Here is a 17,271-nt window from a genome sequence, read left to right as displayed (position 1 = left end):
ACTTTGGGCACGCAGTCCTGGGAGCAATTTTTTGAGGACAGCTCCAAGTTTATTTCCTCGCAAGATAAATGAATTTGAACAAACTTTTTGCATAGAGCATATTACACGCCTCAGAGGTGGCAGAGAATCTACCCACGAAGGTCTCTCCTGACTGTTTACGCTGTCATTCTTTCGTTGGAACATATTACTGTTTGTTTTAGACTTGCCCCAGAGTGGCGCAGTTCTGGACGGAAGTATTTGATATTCCCAATACCCGCCTGCAACTGTCCCTTCTGCTCTCCCCGGAGCTTGCACCGTTGAAGCCTCACCACACTAAATGAATGGTTTTCTTACTTGCTGTACTATGCTAAGAAGAAAATGCTTTGTAAATGTAGGGTGAGTAGCTGATTTTTCAACTTCAGAACTTGGCTCTACCCACCATCTCCCTGCTATCTAATATGAGGGCCTTAGTTGGTTGGGCCATTGTTTTAGACACAGGACTCTGCCCCTGAGTTCAGAGCGGATGAGCCTGATTTGATTTTTTGTGACCACACCAAGTGGGACACATCAGTACCATGTTTCAACATGGCTACGGATAAGTGACAATCTTTAAATTATATTTTAAATATTTATGGCAGGTACCCGTTCCCACTTCTGCTCTGCTTGCCAGTAGCCACTCTGATCTGCAGAACTTTGAGTATTATTTCATTGGTTAATCTTTCCTCTTTATTGTCCAGGAAAGATTTCTCAAATAACATTGGCTGTGAGTGCTGATCGAATGCTGGTTTTCCAGCATGCTCGTTTGATCAGGAGACCGGCTTCTGTAGGACAGGGAGCTGTACACACACAAATCGGCCGGTTCCTGCCAAACCAACCGTTTTTGGTCGATTTTCAGCCTATGTGTTCCCAGCCATATAGTAAAATCCTCTCGTTAGAGTACATTAGTGGAGGCAGGTCTCTCCTGTATGTGTTCTTTTGATCCATTCCTACTATTGCTTGCACAAAAAAGACCCGAAATTGCTTGCTAAAAAAAGTAGGCATGTTGGGTGTGGGAGGAGCTATACTGGACTGTCCTTAGAGCTTTGTTTTGAGAGTGTCCAATCTCCTGAAGGCAGCAGCATAACCAAATGTACCTGAATACTCATCCTGTGTCATGTACTCCAAAACATAACTCTTATAGAAGATATGTACTGTACTGTGTAAGCCCTGGCCAAAAAAACTGGCAAGTGGAGGACAAAGGATTAGTCACCTCTATTTTTCCCTGCAGTTTAAATATGTAGATTACCGTATATACTCGAGTACAAGTCGAATTTTTCAGCACATTTTTTTGTGCTGAATGTGCCCCCCCTCGACTTATACTCGAGTCAAGCACTTTTCTGCAGCAAAAAAATGTAATTTTCTGAACCGACTTTGGGGCCCCGTATCTCAGGGCCACTTGATGCTAGGAACCCCAAATTTGGTGTGCACTGGAACTGGTACCACAACATATCCAAAGCTAAAGTTCCTAGCACTAAGTGGCCCCAAAATCAGTTCGGAAAATGTCATTCTCTGCTGCAGAAAAGTGCTTGACATTTTCTGAACCGATTTTGGGGCCCCATATCTCAGGGCCACTTGGTGCTAGGAACCCCAAATTTGGTGTGCAAACCCACTAGAACTTGTACCATAACATATCCAAAGCTGGGGTTCCTAGCTCCAAGTGGCCCTGAGATATGGGGCCCCAAAACCGGTTCGGAAAATGTCATTCTCTGCTGCAGAAAAGTGCTTGACATTTTCTAAACTGATTTTTGGGGCCCTGTATCTCGGCCACAAATTTTATGCTGCTAGTTCCACTGGGTTTGCACACCAAATTTGGGGTTCTTAGCACTAAGTGGGCCCGAGATATGGGGCCCCAAATTCGGTCAACTGTGTCCATCTGCAGCAATGTCATTTCGGGACCCTTTGGGTTCAGAGACCCCAAATTTTTGCTGCAGCTAGGGGGCATCTAGGAACCCTTAACTACCGAGTTTGAAGTTCGGGGGACCTATGGCTGCAAATGGGCACAGTCAGGCTGCAAATGGGCATTGTTGACCCTCTTTTCCACTTACAGTAGCTGTGCATTTCTCACCCTCGTCTTATACTCGGGTCAATAAGTTTTTCCCATTTTTTTTGTGGTAAATTAGGGCCTCGACTTATACTCGGAACGACTTATACTCGAGTATATACGGTATATAGAAACGGTGCTCCTTCCTACTCAATCAAGCGCTTATGGTTTAGGTGAAAAACTACTTAAACTCCTCAAATCAGGATAAATAATTAAAGTGGCCAGTTAAGGCTAAAGCAGCTACTGTAAAGCCCAATCCGAACTCAATACACAAATTATAAACGCAGAAAAGCAGCGCTAGAAATATAATACTAAACATAAAAGTATTAACATGCAGTGCAATTGAGTGAATAAAGAGTTATATATGTAATCTCCAGAGCTGGAGGGGTTGTTTATCCACTTCAATACTGGGCATTTTCATCCCCTTCGTGCCCAGTCCAATTTTTAGTTTTTAGCGCTGTTGCATTTTGAATGACAATTGCGCCGTCATGCAACACTGTACCCAAATTAATTTTTTTCCCCCCACTAATAGAGCTTTCTTTTGGTGGTATTTGATCACCTCTGCAGCTTTTATTTCTCGCACTATAAACAAAAGAAGAGTGACGAGTTTGAAAAAAACACACAATATTTTTTACTTTTTTGCTATAATAATTAAAAAAAACAAACAAATAATTTAAAAAAAAAAAAAAAAAAACAAAAACAAATTTTTTCCTCAGTTTAGGCCGATATGTATTCTTCTACATATTTTTGTCAAAAAAAAAAAAAATCGCAATAACCGTATATTGATTGGTTTGCACAAATGTTATAGCGTCTACAAAATAGGTGAAAGATTTATGGCGCTTTTTTTTTTTTTTTTTAACCAATAATGGCGGCAATCCTGAGATTTTTTTATTGTGACTGTCATATAGCAGCAGACACATCGGACACTTTTGACACTATTTAGGGACCATTCACGTTTATACAGAGATCAGTGCTATAAAAATGCACTGATTACTGTATAAATGTCACTGGCAGGGAAGGGGTTAACACTAGGGGGCGATCAAGGGGTTAAATGTGTATCCTAGGGAGTGATTCTAGCTGTAGGGGGAGGGGGACTCACAAGGGTAGGATCGGCGTTCCTCTGTACTGGGGACACACGGTCTCTTCTCACCTGACAGTTTACACACACAGATCCACATCCCTGCTCTGTTACCGGCAATCGCGGGTGCCCGGCGGAGATCGCGCATCAGCTCCCGAGTGACGTGGCGGGCGCAAGCGTACCCCCTAGACGGCCGGGAAGCCCAGGACATCATATGGCGCCCACCCAGGATGGGAGATCCCTCCTGCGAACGTCATTTGACAATAGCCAGGATGTGAAGTGGTTAAAGGAGCAGTACAGCCAAAGCTCTTTTGGTAAGTTCTACAATTCTACAGCAGGGACACGGTGCGCAACACAAAACAGGAAGTGACCACAAATCTACAGCAGGGACACGGCACGCAACACAAAACAGGAAGTGACCACAAATCTACAGCAGGGACACGGCACGCAACACAAAACAGGAAGTGACCACAAATCTACAGCAGGGACACGGCACGCAACACAAAACAGGAAGTGACCACAAATCTACAGCAGGGACACGGCACGCAACACAAAATGGCAAGTGACCACAAATCTACAGCAGGAACACGATGGGCAACACAAAATGGCAAGTGACCACAAATCTACAGCAGGGACACGGCACGCAACACAAAACAGCAAGTGACCACAAATCTACAGCAGGGGCACGGCACGCAACACAACAGGAAGTGACCACAATTCTACAGCAGGGACACGGCACGCAACACAAAACAGGAGGTGACCACAAATCTACAGCGGGGACACGGCACGCAACACAAAACAGGAAGTGACCACAAATCTACAGCAGGGAAACTATGCGCAACACAAAACAGGAGGTGACCACAAATCTACAGCGGGGACGCGGCACGCAACACAAAACGGACAGGAAGTGACGGGCATTCTAGCTTTCCCCGTCGGTGTTGCTGTTGAGAATTTACCATTACCTCCTGTCTGGTAAAACCCTTGATGGCTGGACAGTAAATCGGGATACATTTTTTCCATACTCTATCCAAAACATAAAAAAATATATTTTGGTTTTACATAAACTTTTAAGAATTCAAGGGCCAGTCAGTCTGGTGTTGGATTCACTAGGCGGTTTCGAAGAGCCAGGAGCATGAGTATCTACTGCCCATATAGAGATTGGGAGTGCCACTGGTGCTTATTCCACATAATGTTGGAGGAGGTTACTTGGGTATAGAGCGCTAGTTTAATTTCCAGGGCTGCAGTAACAATAACAAAAGAGGGCCGGGTGTCCAATACATTTTATCCCATGTTGCATTTCTCCTTCATTTTTATTAAATATATCTACAATTCTGTTATCCATTTCTCAACACCTGAATTGGTTTTGACCACAGCAGACCACCTGCTCTAGCCACAGACACTCACCGTTTTTAAATGTATGCATATAAAAAGGGAAGAAATAATACCCCCTCCACCTCCACCCTCTTGAGATTCACATAGTCAACCGATCATTACCAGATTCTGTTTGAACCAACCCTGGTATATCTAATCATTTGTGTACCTTGGTGTATTTAATGAACATAATGTGTTGCAAATCATCATGATGGTTGCAATTATTAGTTGAAAACTGCATATCGCTGAATTTTTTTTTTTTTTTTTTAGGTTTGGTAAAGGGAAATGTGAAGACGGGGATGGTATTAATCTGAATGACATAGAGAAAGTGCTGCCCACCTGGCAGGTAAGACTGGCGAAGTGAAAGTGAGCTCAACTCGGCATGACAACGCAGCATTTTTGTGGACTGAGTGGTGTCAGCCCTGCCCAGTTTTCCTTTGCTAAACTCCTGAGACCTTCCCACTTTCAGATCTCTTCAACATAAGTGCTAGTTGTGTGATCCATGATCTGAACTAGAAGGGCTCTTTGAGATAACCGCACAGGAAAAGTAGAGAGGGCAGTTCTGAATTTCTGAGAAAATCGACTGTTTTTATTTATTGTTAGGGTTTCGATGCACTTTAATTACAAATGCAAGTTATTTTTTAATGAATACATAACTGTATTACTTGGTGTTTTCTAACTGTAATGCTTGGTGTTTGAGTTCAGCTTTAAACCTTGAGATGACTATAGGGAGCCCAGCTGTCCTGCTCAAGGCTTCCTTTTTCCATCCATCTATTGCTGTAGTACTGCAGTCTTTCCCACTTATCTATGTCTGTGGTCTGGAAACCTCTTGCTTACTTGTTGAACAGAACAGCTATTCCCAAACACACCTACTATACATTATATTACCAGAAGTATTGGGACGCCTGCCTTCACACGCACATGAACTTTAATGGCATCCAAGTCTTAGTCTGTAGGGTTCAATATTGAGTTGGCCCACCCTTTCCAGCTATAACAGCTTCAACTCTTCTGGGAAGGCTGTCCACAAGGTTTAAGAGTGTGTCTGGGAATGTATGACCATTCTTCCAGAAGCGCATTTGTGAGGCACTGATGTTGGACGAGAAGGCCTGGCTCACAGTCTCCGCTCGAATTCATCCCAAAGGTGTTCTATTGGGTTGAGGTCAAGACTCTGTGCAGGCCTGTCAAGTTCCTCCACCCCAAACTTGCTTATCCATGTCTTTATGGACCTTGATCTGTATTGACCCCTTAGTTCCAGTGAAGGGAACTCTGTGCAGGCCAGTTAAGTTCCTCCATCCCAAACTCACTCATCATGGCTTTATGGACCTTGCTTTGTGCACTGGTCCAAATCATTTGGTGTGGGGTTGTTTTTCAGGGGTTTGGCTTGGCCCCTTAGTTCCAGTGATGGGAACTCTTAAGGCGTTGGCATACCAGGATATTTTGGACAATTTCATGCTCCCAAGTTTGTGGGAACAGTTTGGAGATGGCTCTTCCTTTTCCAACATGACTGCGCACCTTAGGAGCAAAGTGAGTGGCCACAAGAGAGCAAAAGAAGAGTAAATGGCAGTCGAAAAAGGTGAAAGGCTCAAGTTGTAATTGGATACAACACTGGCCACTGGGACCAGTCATAGAAGGAGCAGAAGCACCAGTCAAATACTGGAATTTTGCTACTAGGTTCTCGACAAGCAAATGTCTGGGAAGCACATTTGGTCACCCAAACATTCAGTGACCCTATCCTCAATATTCATCAATATACCAATATAATAGAATACATAATCATTAATATAAAATAACTATGCATAAAATATATACTATGTTCAGTAACAACCCATGGTGTATGACAATAAAATCACCCTTGATGTATAACCATAAAACAACCAGATATATAACCATAAAGAAACAACCCATGATGTATAACCATTAAATCAATACTATATTCTGTGTTTTAAAAGCAATAAAACGGCATAAAACATCTAATTCCTGAAGACCTAAAATGGTATATATACTATAATAAACTGTATTCATACAAGCACCACATAATGACCATAAACGTTAAAAGTATGATAAAAGTTCATGGGCAACCCATCAAGAACTGTGGATAATGGTATGTGCAGAATAATGGTCATCAGGTGATTATACAGTGCTGTGAAAAAGTATTTGCCTTATCCTGATTTTTTTGTCACACTTAAAGTGGTTGTAAACCCTTTAAAAAAATTAAAAAAAAAAACAAAAAAAAACCTGCAAGACAAAGGCATAATGAGCTAGTATGCATAGCATACTAGCTCATTATGAATGACTTACCTGAGATTGAAGCCCCCCGCAGCGGTCCTCGTTCACCGCTCCGGCGGCCGATACCTCTCCGGGGGGGACACTTCCGGGTATCGCGGCTCCGGCTCTGTGAATGGCCAGAGCTGCGATGATGTCACTCCCACGCATATGCGCGCTAGGACTGCCGGTAACAGCGCAGTACAACTGAAGCAACGACATGTACGTGCCATTGCTTCAGTTTGCTTAAGTGCGCATGCGCCGATGACGTCGCATGCAAATACAGGGATATCTCCTAAATCGCGCAGTTTTAGGTGATATCCAGTGTAGCTACAGGTAAGCCTAATTATAGGCTTGCCTGTAGTATAAAGTGGTTGTAAAGGGTTTACAACCACTTTAAATGATTCAGATCATCAACATTTTTTATTATTACACAAAGATAACCTGAGCACAAACAAAATGCAGTTGTTAAATGATGATTTCATTTATTAAGGGAAAAAAATCTGCCCAAACCTGCCTGGCCCTATGTGAAAAAGTAATTGCTCCCTTGTTTGCTAAATGATGATGGATGAACTGCGATTAACCACATTTTTTGGAAAGCTGAGTTAATTTCACTTGCCACCCCCAGGCCTGATTACTGCCAGACCTGTTGAATCAAGAAATCACTTAAATAGAAACTGTCTGACAAAGTAAAGCACGCTAAAAGTTTAAAAAAAAAATGAACACATTATGCTGCAATCTAAAGAAATTCAAGAACAGATGATAAACAAAGTAATTGACATGTATCAGTCTGGAAAGGGTTACAAAGCCATTTCTAAGGCTTTGGGACTCAAGTGAACCACAGTTAGAGCCATTATCCACAAATGGAGAAAACTTGGAACAGTGGTGAACCTTCCCAGGAGTGGCCGGCCTACAAAAATGACTGCAAGAGCATGACGAGGACTCATCCAGGAGGTCATAAAAGAACCCAGAACAACATCTAAAGAACTGCAGGCCTCACTTGCCTCAGGTAAGATCAGTGTTCATGATTCAACAATAAGAAAGAGACTGGGCAAACATGGCATCCATGGGAGAGTTCCAAGGCCAAAGCCACCGCTGACCAAAAAGAAGACAAAGGCTCATCTCACATTTACCAAAAAATATCTTGATTATCCCCAAGACTTTTGGGTAAATATTCTGTGGACTGATGATACAAAAGTTTGAACTTTTTGGAAGGTGTGCGTCCCGTTACATCTGGCATAAAACTAACACAGAATTTCATAACAAGAACATCATTCATGGTGGTGGTAGTGTGATGGTCTGGGGCTGTTTTGCAGCTTCTGGACCCGGATGACTTACCATAATTGATAGAACCATGGATTTGCGCTCTACCAGAAAATCCTGAAGGAGAATGTCCGGCCATCAGTTTGTGACCTCAAGCGCACAATAAAAAAAATCAGGAAGGGGAAAATAGTTTTTCACATCACTGTATATATTATACGCAGTATTCATATATGAATCACATAACTACTTGCATAACTCAAAAGCTGTGGATAACGGTATGTGCAGAATAATGGTCATGAGGTGATTATATATACTATAATGCACAGTATTCCTATATACATCACATAATTACTCGCATAACTCTGCCTGTAGGCAACCCATTAGAAGCTTTGGATGATGGTATGTGCAGAATAATGGTTACATAATAATCACCCGATGACCATTATTCTACACATACCATTAGCCACAGCTTTTGATGGGTTGCCTACAGGCAGAGTTATGCAAGTGTGATGTATGTATGACTACCTTGTATTGTACTTTATTCATACATGCATGACATACTACTTTGCCCGTATGCAATTGATTAAAACTAGTGGATGATGGTGATTGCAGAGTAATGATCGTCGGGTATTCCCCTGATCACCATTATATTGTACATACTGTCATCCTCCATCATCGTGGTCTTGATTTTATGGTTACAAATCATGGTTTGTTTCTCTACATAATATACCATTGATGAATATTGAGGGCAGAGCCACTGAATGTGGGTCTTTTTGGTGCATCTGTTTGGTCACATACAAGGAGACTGGCAGACTATATGGACAGAGTACAGTGCCTGACTATATATGTATAGACTACTGTATACAGTGTGTGCATATATATGGATGAATATCTATGGGATGTTTTTTTTTTTTTTGTTCCTCTGAGCAGTGAAGTGTGAAAGTTTCTTTTAGCATTGCAAGTATCTGTTTGTTATAATAATATTCTAATATTCCTTATTTGCTGTTTAAATGTATTTTTATACAAAGGCCGATCTTTTGCTTTCGGCTTCAGTAAGTCATATGACTGGGGAGTTTATCCCGGTTCCCATTTCTGGTCAGCCACTGCAGCCCCTCTTTTAGGTTTGTTCTTTGCCACTGTGCTGCTTCTTTTTTTGTGTTCTTCCTTTTGACCTATCCTGTGCCCCTTTCCTCTTTGCTTCAAGCTAATATGCCCTTCACTGTTTATGATTGGCCACTCCGCCTCTCCCCTATTTATTATTGGCCACTGCACCCTTTACCAATTTATAATTGGCTGCTGTGCCCCTCACCTATTATTGGCTGCTGTGCCCCTCGCCTATTATTGGCTGCTGTGCCCCTCGCCTATTATTGGCTGCTGTGCCCCTCGCCTATTATTGGCTGCTGCGCCCCCTCGCCTGTTATTGGCTGCTGCGCCCCCCCCATGTTATTGGCTGCTGCGCCCCCTCGCCTGTTATTGGCTGCTACGCCCCCTCGCCTATTATTGGCTGCTGCGCAACCCTATTTATTATTGCCAACTGCGCCCCCCCTATATATTATTGCCAACTGCGCCCCCCTATTCATTATTGCCAACTGCGCCCCCCCCTATTTATTATTGCCAGCTGCGCCCCTCCCCTAATTATTATTGGCTGCTGTGCTGTGCTGCCCTGTGTCCATTCGCTGCCCCCTTGCTCCACTGTGCCCAGGGCAGCTGCCCCACCTGCCCACTACTTGTCCCGGCCCTCCCCCATTTATTAGTGGCACTGTGCTCCTTTCCCATGTTTGGTCACTGTGTTCCTTTCCTGCCTCTCCCGTGTTTGGCCGCTGTGCCCCTCAACCCTTGTAGTTGGCCTCACTGTGGACCCCTTACCCCTCTCCCACCAATTTAACATCTTCCTCACCCTGTTATGTGGTAGGAGTGTGGTTGAGAGTGAGGTCCTTTTGCAGGTAAATGGTGTGGCTTCCTCTGGATAGTTAGGAAATTGGCGGGTCATTCAACCCACTGATGTCTAGCCAAAACTGAAATATCTTTTTGGTTTCATTGGCTGTCTAATCTGTCGGCCACATACCTTTGTGTGTTCTTGTTGTCTTCCTCTCTATATATAGACAAGGAGTGATATCATCAGGTTGGCACAGTGGATTCCTTGTAATAGGCAGAAATATGGTGTATTTTTATTAGCAGTGTGGGTGTCTCTATCACATCTCTGCCAGCCTTTGTCTGGAAAAGCAGAGAGAGAGAGACTTTGCCAGGTTTCTGTATTCCCACTTGAAGATCCCCTTGGACTGTGATGGCAGCATGAAGAGAAAATTATATCATTCCTTTCCAGCTGCTCTAAAGATAGAACCTCTGCCCGATCCCTGTATTTATGTACAGACAGAGCGCATGCCCTCCTTCTATCAGCCAGTCTTGGTCAGCTGACGTTGAAGCTCTGTGAGTTGTGCGAGGTGGTAATTAGTGGTATGACACCTCTTGTACCCAGCTCAGAACCATGAATAGCACCTTCAGACTTGGTTTGTACCAGATGTAGACAGCCTGACACCTTGGAGCCAAGGAGGAACTGGAAGTCTCAGCATAGTCTGAGAGAATGGCTTTAGCTTAGACTATCCAAGTGATCCCAGCCAACCATTTGTGATCTACCCTCAGGAGCCCTGGACCCAAGGATGCCTTCTATAATATCTGGAAACGTTTTAGAGCCTAGGTCAGGGTTCTTCCAGAGGTTGCTAGAGGTTCCTCGTGCAATCAGCAATTTCTGCCTCTCAGATAAGTTTCCACTGACACCAATGGTTATTTTAGCTTTCTGTAAGGTGGTATTTGTTCCCAAGGACCAGCTGTGTAAGGAACATTCTTCCCACTGACCATCACACGAATGTATCATGAGTTGTAGTTTTATTAATTTTTAGCTGGGGTTCTCTTGAGACCGAAAAGTTATTTCAAGGGTTCCTCTGTGTTCCCCATGTCTAGATGCCTACATGCATTGAGTTGCTGCCATGTGATTGGCTGATTTAGCAATTTGTGTTACCAAGCAATTGAACAGGTGTACCTAATCGGCAAGTGAGTGTATATTTAAACAATGAGATTTAGGCTAAACACATGTTGTCGAAAAACAAGAACCTCTTGTCTATGTGTTGAATGTTGAATACGTGAATGTGCTTTGTGTATTTTTTTCCAGATCTGTGCAGTAATCCGGTATGAGACTTTCCCTCTCTGTAGGAGCTTCCAGTAATAAAGACCGCTCACTGCTGCTCTCTCTGCTTGTGCAGGGTGACTAGTCTTGTCTCCGCCTCCTTCTGTTGTTTTCTGCGGGCAGCCTGCAGTGGGTGTGGCCTGCTGGACCCCTTCCGCAGCTCTGCTTTCTGCACAGGCTATGTATGACATAGTGATGTCACTGCTACTTTTTTAATGCCATATCTGGGTTTGCAAAGGCAGTTGGTGCACACAAAGTGGATTTTCTTTCCTTTGTGGCTATTGAAGAATATATTTAAATGAAGTTTTAAAAAATAGTGTAAACGAGAATAACTTTCGACAAGATCAGCAGCAAAGCGATATGTTCCTGCTTGTACCATCTAACTAGCCCAGTCTCCTCATTGCCCTGAAAAAGCACACTTATGGCAGGAATACACAATAAGAAAATTGGACGACAATTTCCATTCTGCGAGCGTTCGGCCGATTTTCTACTCAATGCCCAACAAGTAATATCCGATATCGATATTGTGAACGATTGCAAAAAATGGAAAAATTGTGTCGTATCGTTGAACATGTAGCGCACTCCTAAACTCTGTGCTCTGTATTTAGCACACTCATGAACACTGTACGTAGCACACCCCTTAACTCTGCACTCTGTATGTAGCGCACTCCTGAACGCTGCACTCTGTATGTAGCGCACTCCTGAACGCTGCACTCTGTATGTAGCGCACTCCTGAACGCTGCACTCTGTATGTAGCGCACTCCTGAACGCTGCACACTGTATGTAGCGCACTCCTGAACGCTGCACACTGTATGTAGCGCACGCCTGAACGCTGCACACTGTATGTAGCGCACGCCTGAACGCTGCACACTGTATGTAGCGCACGCCTGAACGCTGCACACTGTATGTAGCGCACGCCTGAACGCTGCACACTGTATGTAGCGCACGCCTGAACGCTGCACACTGTATGTAGCGCACTCCTGAACGCTGCACACTGTATGTAGCGCACTCCTGAACGCTGCACACTGTATGTAGCGCACTCCTGAACGCTGCACACTGTATGTAGCGCACTCCTGAATGCTGCACACTGTATGTAGCGCACTCCTGAACGCTGCACACTGTATGTAGCGCACTCCTGAACGCTGCACACTGTATGTAGCGCACTCCTGAACGCTGCACACTGTATGTAGCGCACTCCTGAACGCTGCACTCTGTATGTAGCGCACTCCTGAACGCTGCACTCTGTATGTAGCGCACTCCTGAACGCTGCACTCTGTATGTAGCGCACTCCTGAACGCTGCACTCTGTATGTAGCGCACTCCTGAACGCTGCACTCTGTATGTAGCGCACTCCTGAACGCTGCACTCTGTATGTAGCGCACTCCTGAACGCTGCACTCTGTATGTAGCGCACTCCTGAACGCTGCACTCTGTATGTAGCGCACTCCTGAACGCTGCACACTGTATGTAGCGCACTCCTGAACGCTGCACACTGTATGTAGCGCACTCCTGAACGCTGCACACTGTATGTAGCGCACTCCTGAACGCTGCACACTGTATGTAGCGCACTCCTGAACGCTGCACACTGTATGTAGCGCACTCCTGAACTCTACCCTCTGTACCGCACTCCTGAACTCTACCCTCTGTACCGCACTCCTGAACTCTACCCTCTGTACCGCACTCCTGAACTCTACCCTCTGTACCGCACTCCTGAACTCTACCCTCTGTACCGCACTCCTGAACTCTACCCTCTGTACCGCACTCCTGAACTCTACCCTCTGTACCGCACTCCTGAACTCTACCCTCTGTACCGCACTCCTGAACTCTACCCTCTGTACCGCACTCCTGAACTCTACCCTCTGTACCGCACTCCTGAACTCTACCCTCTGTACCGCACTCCTGAACTCTACCCTCTGTACCGCACTCCTGAACTCTACCCTCTGTACCGCACTCCTGAACTCTACCCTCTGTACCGCACTCCTGAACTCTACCCTCTGTACCGCACTCCTGAACTCTACCCTCTGTACCGCACTCCCGAACGCTGCACACTGTATGTAGCGCACTCCCGAGCGCTGCACACTGTATGTAGTGCACCCCAGCTACAACCGACCCTTTGAGGGCAACCATACTGCTGATGAGGCCCGCAATGAAATTCAGTTTGACACCCCTGCCCTAGTGGAAGCTCCAGATCACAAGGTTTCTTCCTGCTCCTGACTCCCACAGGCAAATAGGATGCCTATAAAAAGGATCGATCCTTACCAGCCCAGGAGTCCAGTACTGTTTTCGCTGGAGCTGATCCATCCCCGGGCTTCAGGTGCCCGACACCACTATCTTGGATGTGGAAGCTGGCTGTGATTTCTGCCGGGCAACATCACAGTCCACTCCCCACATAAACTTGCACTGCACTTTCAAACAGCCGACATGACCTGTTCGTATGAGACTGCAAGAGCGGCGGAGCAAGCTGACGTATTTCTTGCCTGTGCAAAAAATGGGGGAAGTGTGAGCTATCTGCCAGAAAAAGGCATGTACTCCCAGAAAAAACAAAGAAAAAAAAAAATACACAAATTTTGTTAGGTAGGTGGGGGTGAGTTTATAGGATGTGTGGAATTTTCACTTTTTAAGTTCCTTTTTAAGAAACGAATGTGTGTTAAAAGTATAGTAATCCTTTGAACCCAAGAACAGAAATGTTAATACATTGCAGATTACCAGTCCTTGGGCTCGGTTCACACTGCTGCGACTTGGGATCCCACTTGTGAGACCCCCAAGTTGCATGACATGTGAAATCCCATCTTCGTCAATGAGAGCAGGCTTAATTAGCACCACTGAAGTCGCTCCAACATTAGAAAAGGTTCCTGTGCTACTTCAAGGCGACTTCTATCCAACTTGTACCTATAGACTTTACTGGAAGTTGCCTCCAAGTCGGATCCTCATCTATATTGATGTGATTTGGATCCGACATTACAGGAATATTACCCAGGCAGTGCATGGCATCCTCCTGTATGTTATCTCTGCATACCTGTGCAAGGCAAAGTCGCATCAAGTTGCATCAAAGCAGTACTCCCAGTTGCCAGGAAGTCACCTGGAAAAAGGTGCAATATATGTCACGCAACTTTCAGGTTGCAGTGATGTGAACTAAGCCTTAGATGTGGTGTTGTGGGGTTATTTTAGATTCTTTCAGGCTATATTCTCTTTAATTTAGCTGCTGATCCTTCCAGTCGCACACTTCCTGTCCTAGGATGATGCTCATGCATTGCTCTGTATTTATGATGGAGCAGCGTTTGTCAATCTAGGCTTTGCTTAGATTGTTTAGGACAACAAAACCCCATTTCTCATCTCCATTATACAGTATAGGGGGCTGTTCTGTAGTTTACAGAAGAATACTGTTAAGGCTGATAACCGTATTTCAGATTTCAGTTCAGTGAACAAGAAGTTACAAAGACACATTTCTAGCAGGATAAACAGGAGTTTGTTGTTTTTGATTTTTTGTTGTTTTTGATTTTTTGTTGTTTTTGATTTTTTGTTGTTTTTGATTTTTTGTTGTTTTTGATTTTTTGTTGTTTTTGTTTTTTTGTTGTTTTTGTTTTTTTGTTGTTTTTGTTTTTTTGTTGTTTTTGATTTTTTGTTGTTTTTGATTTTTTGTTGTTTGTGTGTTTTTTTTTTGTTTAATAAATTGCTGAAAATGTTCTTAGATTGGGGGGAAAAGGCAAGCCTATCCTGCTAAGCTGCATTATTTTTGTTCTTGGATGTACTTTCTTACAAACCTGCACTTCACACTGTGTTCACAAGGGGGCAGCAGAGTTCTATTCCTGTCTTTTTATTTTTCTTTATTTTTACAACTGGCAAGAACCCCTGAAATCCTTCACAGAGGAAGCTACAAAGTTCAGCAATCTCACATTTTCCACGTTGCAAGGTCCGCTATTTTTGGCCAGTACCACGTAACAACAAAGCTACTTCTCCTCTGTAAACAGTGTTACAGTGTCCCAACAAGTTCCCCAAGCCAGAACATTGCAGACATCTTGGCACCGGCGTTAGTCGGGTATTGTCCCACTGGTCGTATGATCAGAAGAGTCACAGTCAGTTTGTTATGACCAGGTCAGAAAGGAATTGGAGCGGTCTGGAGTCTCCCGAACACGGAGTGCTTTCTTCCTAATTAATGGTAGCGTGGGTCTTGCATGCAAAACACGACATTGCTCACTTACATTTCTTGATCTGTGTTTCCTTGTAAAAGTATTTTTTTTAAATCTTTTTTTTTTTGTTAACTATAGAGAAGCAGCATTGTCACCCTAAGGGAAAAAAAGTGTTATTACTACAGAACAACTCCCCCCTCTCCTCTTCTCCATAACACAAGGATGGGGTTCAGCTGCTTTCTGGCTCCCTCATAGCACACGCCTACTCCTATGTTATATTCTTTTTTTTTTTTTTTTTTTTTACCCTCTTCATAGCTGAAAGATCACTGTTACCTGATGGTCATGTGACATCCCCATTGATTCCAATGTGTCTTGCGGTGCCAACCTATGAGTGGAGCAGAGTGGTGCTCCGGAACTTCAGCCCCCAGGAGGGTTGCCACCTTTTCTTCAAGTCTAACCCGAACACTTTAGCGGCACACAGCCATTTTTTTTTTTTTATGGTATAAACTATACATATATTTTGTGATTAAATAACAACATTTCTAGACATATAAAGTTAATCACAAGAGTCCCCCTTTTACGTCCGAGTCCGCAGAGGTTCCCCCTTTACGGAGAGGACTCTGATGCCTCTGGTGTAAAGGGGAGCTCTGATGTAAGGGGTGCTCTGAGCACCCTGATTTACCTTAGTGGAAGGAGACTTCAGTCACAGACGGCGATGGATGGTGAGCTCACTCACCCAATGGCAGTCAGCACCTCTCATCCAGATGTATCTGTGACTGCTGTGCTTCACATTTCCCACCCCCACTTTCCTTTTCTATGTCACAGTGCTGGGGATTAGAGTGTGGGCGGGCAGAGGGGTAGGGGCGGGAGGAAGAGGAGCAGATCGAGCCCTCTCTCCTCTCCTGTCAGTGTGGGGGGAACTGTTAGTGTTGGCTTTGGGCAGTGTGAAAGAGAATGTAACCAACACTCTCGGCTTAGACAACTGCGGCCAGTAACCCTGTTGGGAAGCCATAGTCCAGTCTGAATAATGTGTCTGGGTTTCAGGCCCTCTGAAACCTGGACACATGATTCAAAACCCAAACTGTCCGGGTGAATCCCGGACAGGTGGCAACCCTAACCCCCATAATTCCATCCTGTCAAATGCATCTGTCCTGTCATTGGCCAAGAGGGCTATCATTCTAAAGGCGACATCCCCTCCCCTTGCAGCACTGTATACTGTGCATTTATACTGATATTGATAAAATACCACTTAACCACTTCCAGGCTAGGCCTGTCATGGCATTCCTCTCCTACATGTCCTACAATTAGTCAAAACCCATATATATACTTTTTTTTTTTTTTTTTTTTTTTTTTTAGCAGAGACCCTAGGGAATAAAATGATGGTCGTTGCACTTTTTTTATGTCACATTGGATTTGTGCAACAATTTTTCAAATGCAATGTTTTTGGGAAACAAAACATTTTCATGAATGAAAAAAAAAAAACACTAAAGTTGGCGCAATTTATAGCATAATGTGAAAGATATTGTTACGCCGCGTAAATAGATACCTAACATGTGACACTTTAAAATTGCGCACACTCGTGGAATGGCCTCCATAAGCGACCCTTTAAAGATTTTTTTACAGGTTGCCTATTTGTAGTTAGAGGAGGTCTTGTGGTAGAATTATTGCTTTCGCTCTAACAGTCGTGGCCATACTTTGCGTGTGTGATTTGAACGTCCTTTACATATGGAGGCGTGACCTCCATATGCTCTCGCTTCTGCATGCGGGGATGGGGGCACTTTAAACTTTTTGTTTTCATTGTTTATTTTATTTTTTTTTTTTCACTTTCCCCTTTTTTGATTTTTTTTTTTTTTTTGATCACTTTTATTCCTATTACAAGGAATGTAAACATCCCTTTTAATAGGAATGGGCATGACAGGTACTCTTTATGGA

General features: G+C 44.0%; 1 protein-coding gene across 2 annotated transcripts in view; it reads left to right on the top strand.

The window, feature by feature from the left end:
- Positions 1-17,271, top strand: part of CTIF (cap binding complex dependent translation initiation factor) — a 354,845-nt gene that overhangs the window by 123,645 nt on the left and 213,929 nt on the right. For both annotated transcript variants that reach the window (XM_073619271.1, XM_073619262.1), the window contains exon 7: positions 4,779-4,854. In XM_073619271.1, the coding sequence (XP_073475372.1) occupies positions 4,779-4,854 (76 nt within the window). The remainder of the gene's footprint in view (positions 1-4,778; positions 4,855-17,271) is intronic.

Source organism: Aquarana catesbeiana, linkage group LG01 (genome assembly GCF_042186555.1).
Source record: "Aquarana catesbeiana isolate 2022-GZ linkage group LG01, ASM4218655v1, whole genome shotgun sequence".
Lineage (NCBI taxonomy): Eukaryota > Metazoa > Chordata > Amphibia > Anura > Ranidae > Aquarana > Aquarana catesbeiana.
This window is presented reverse-complemented; position numbering and strand designations above follow the sequence as displayed.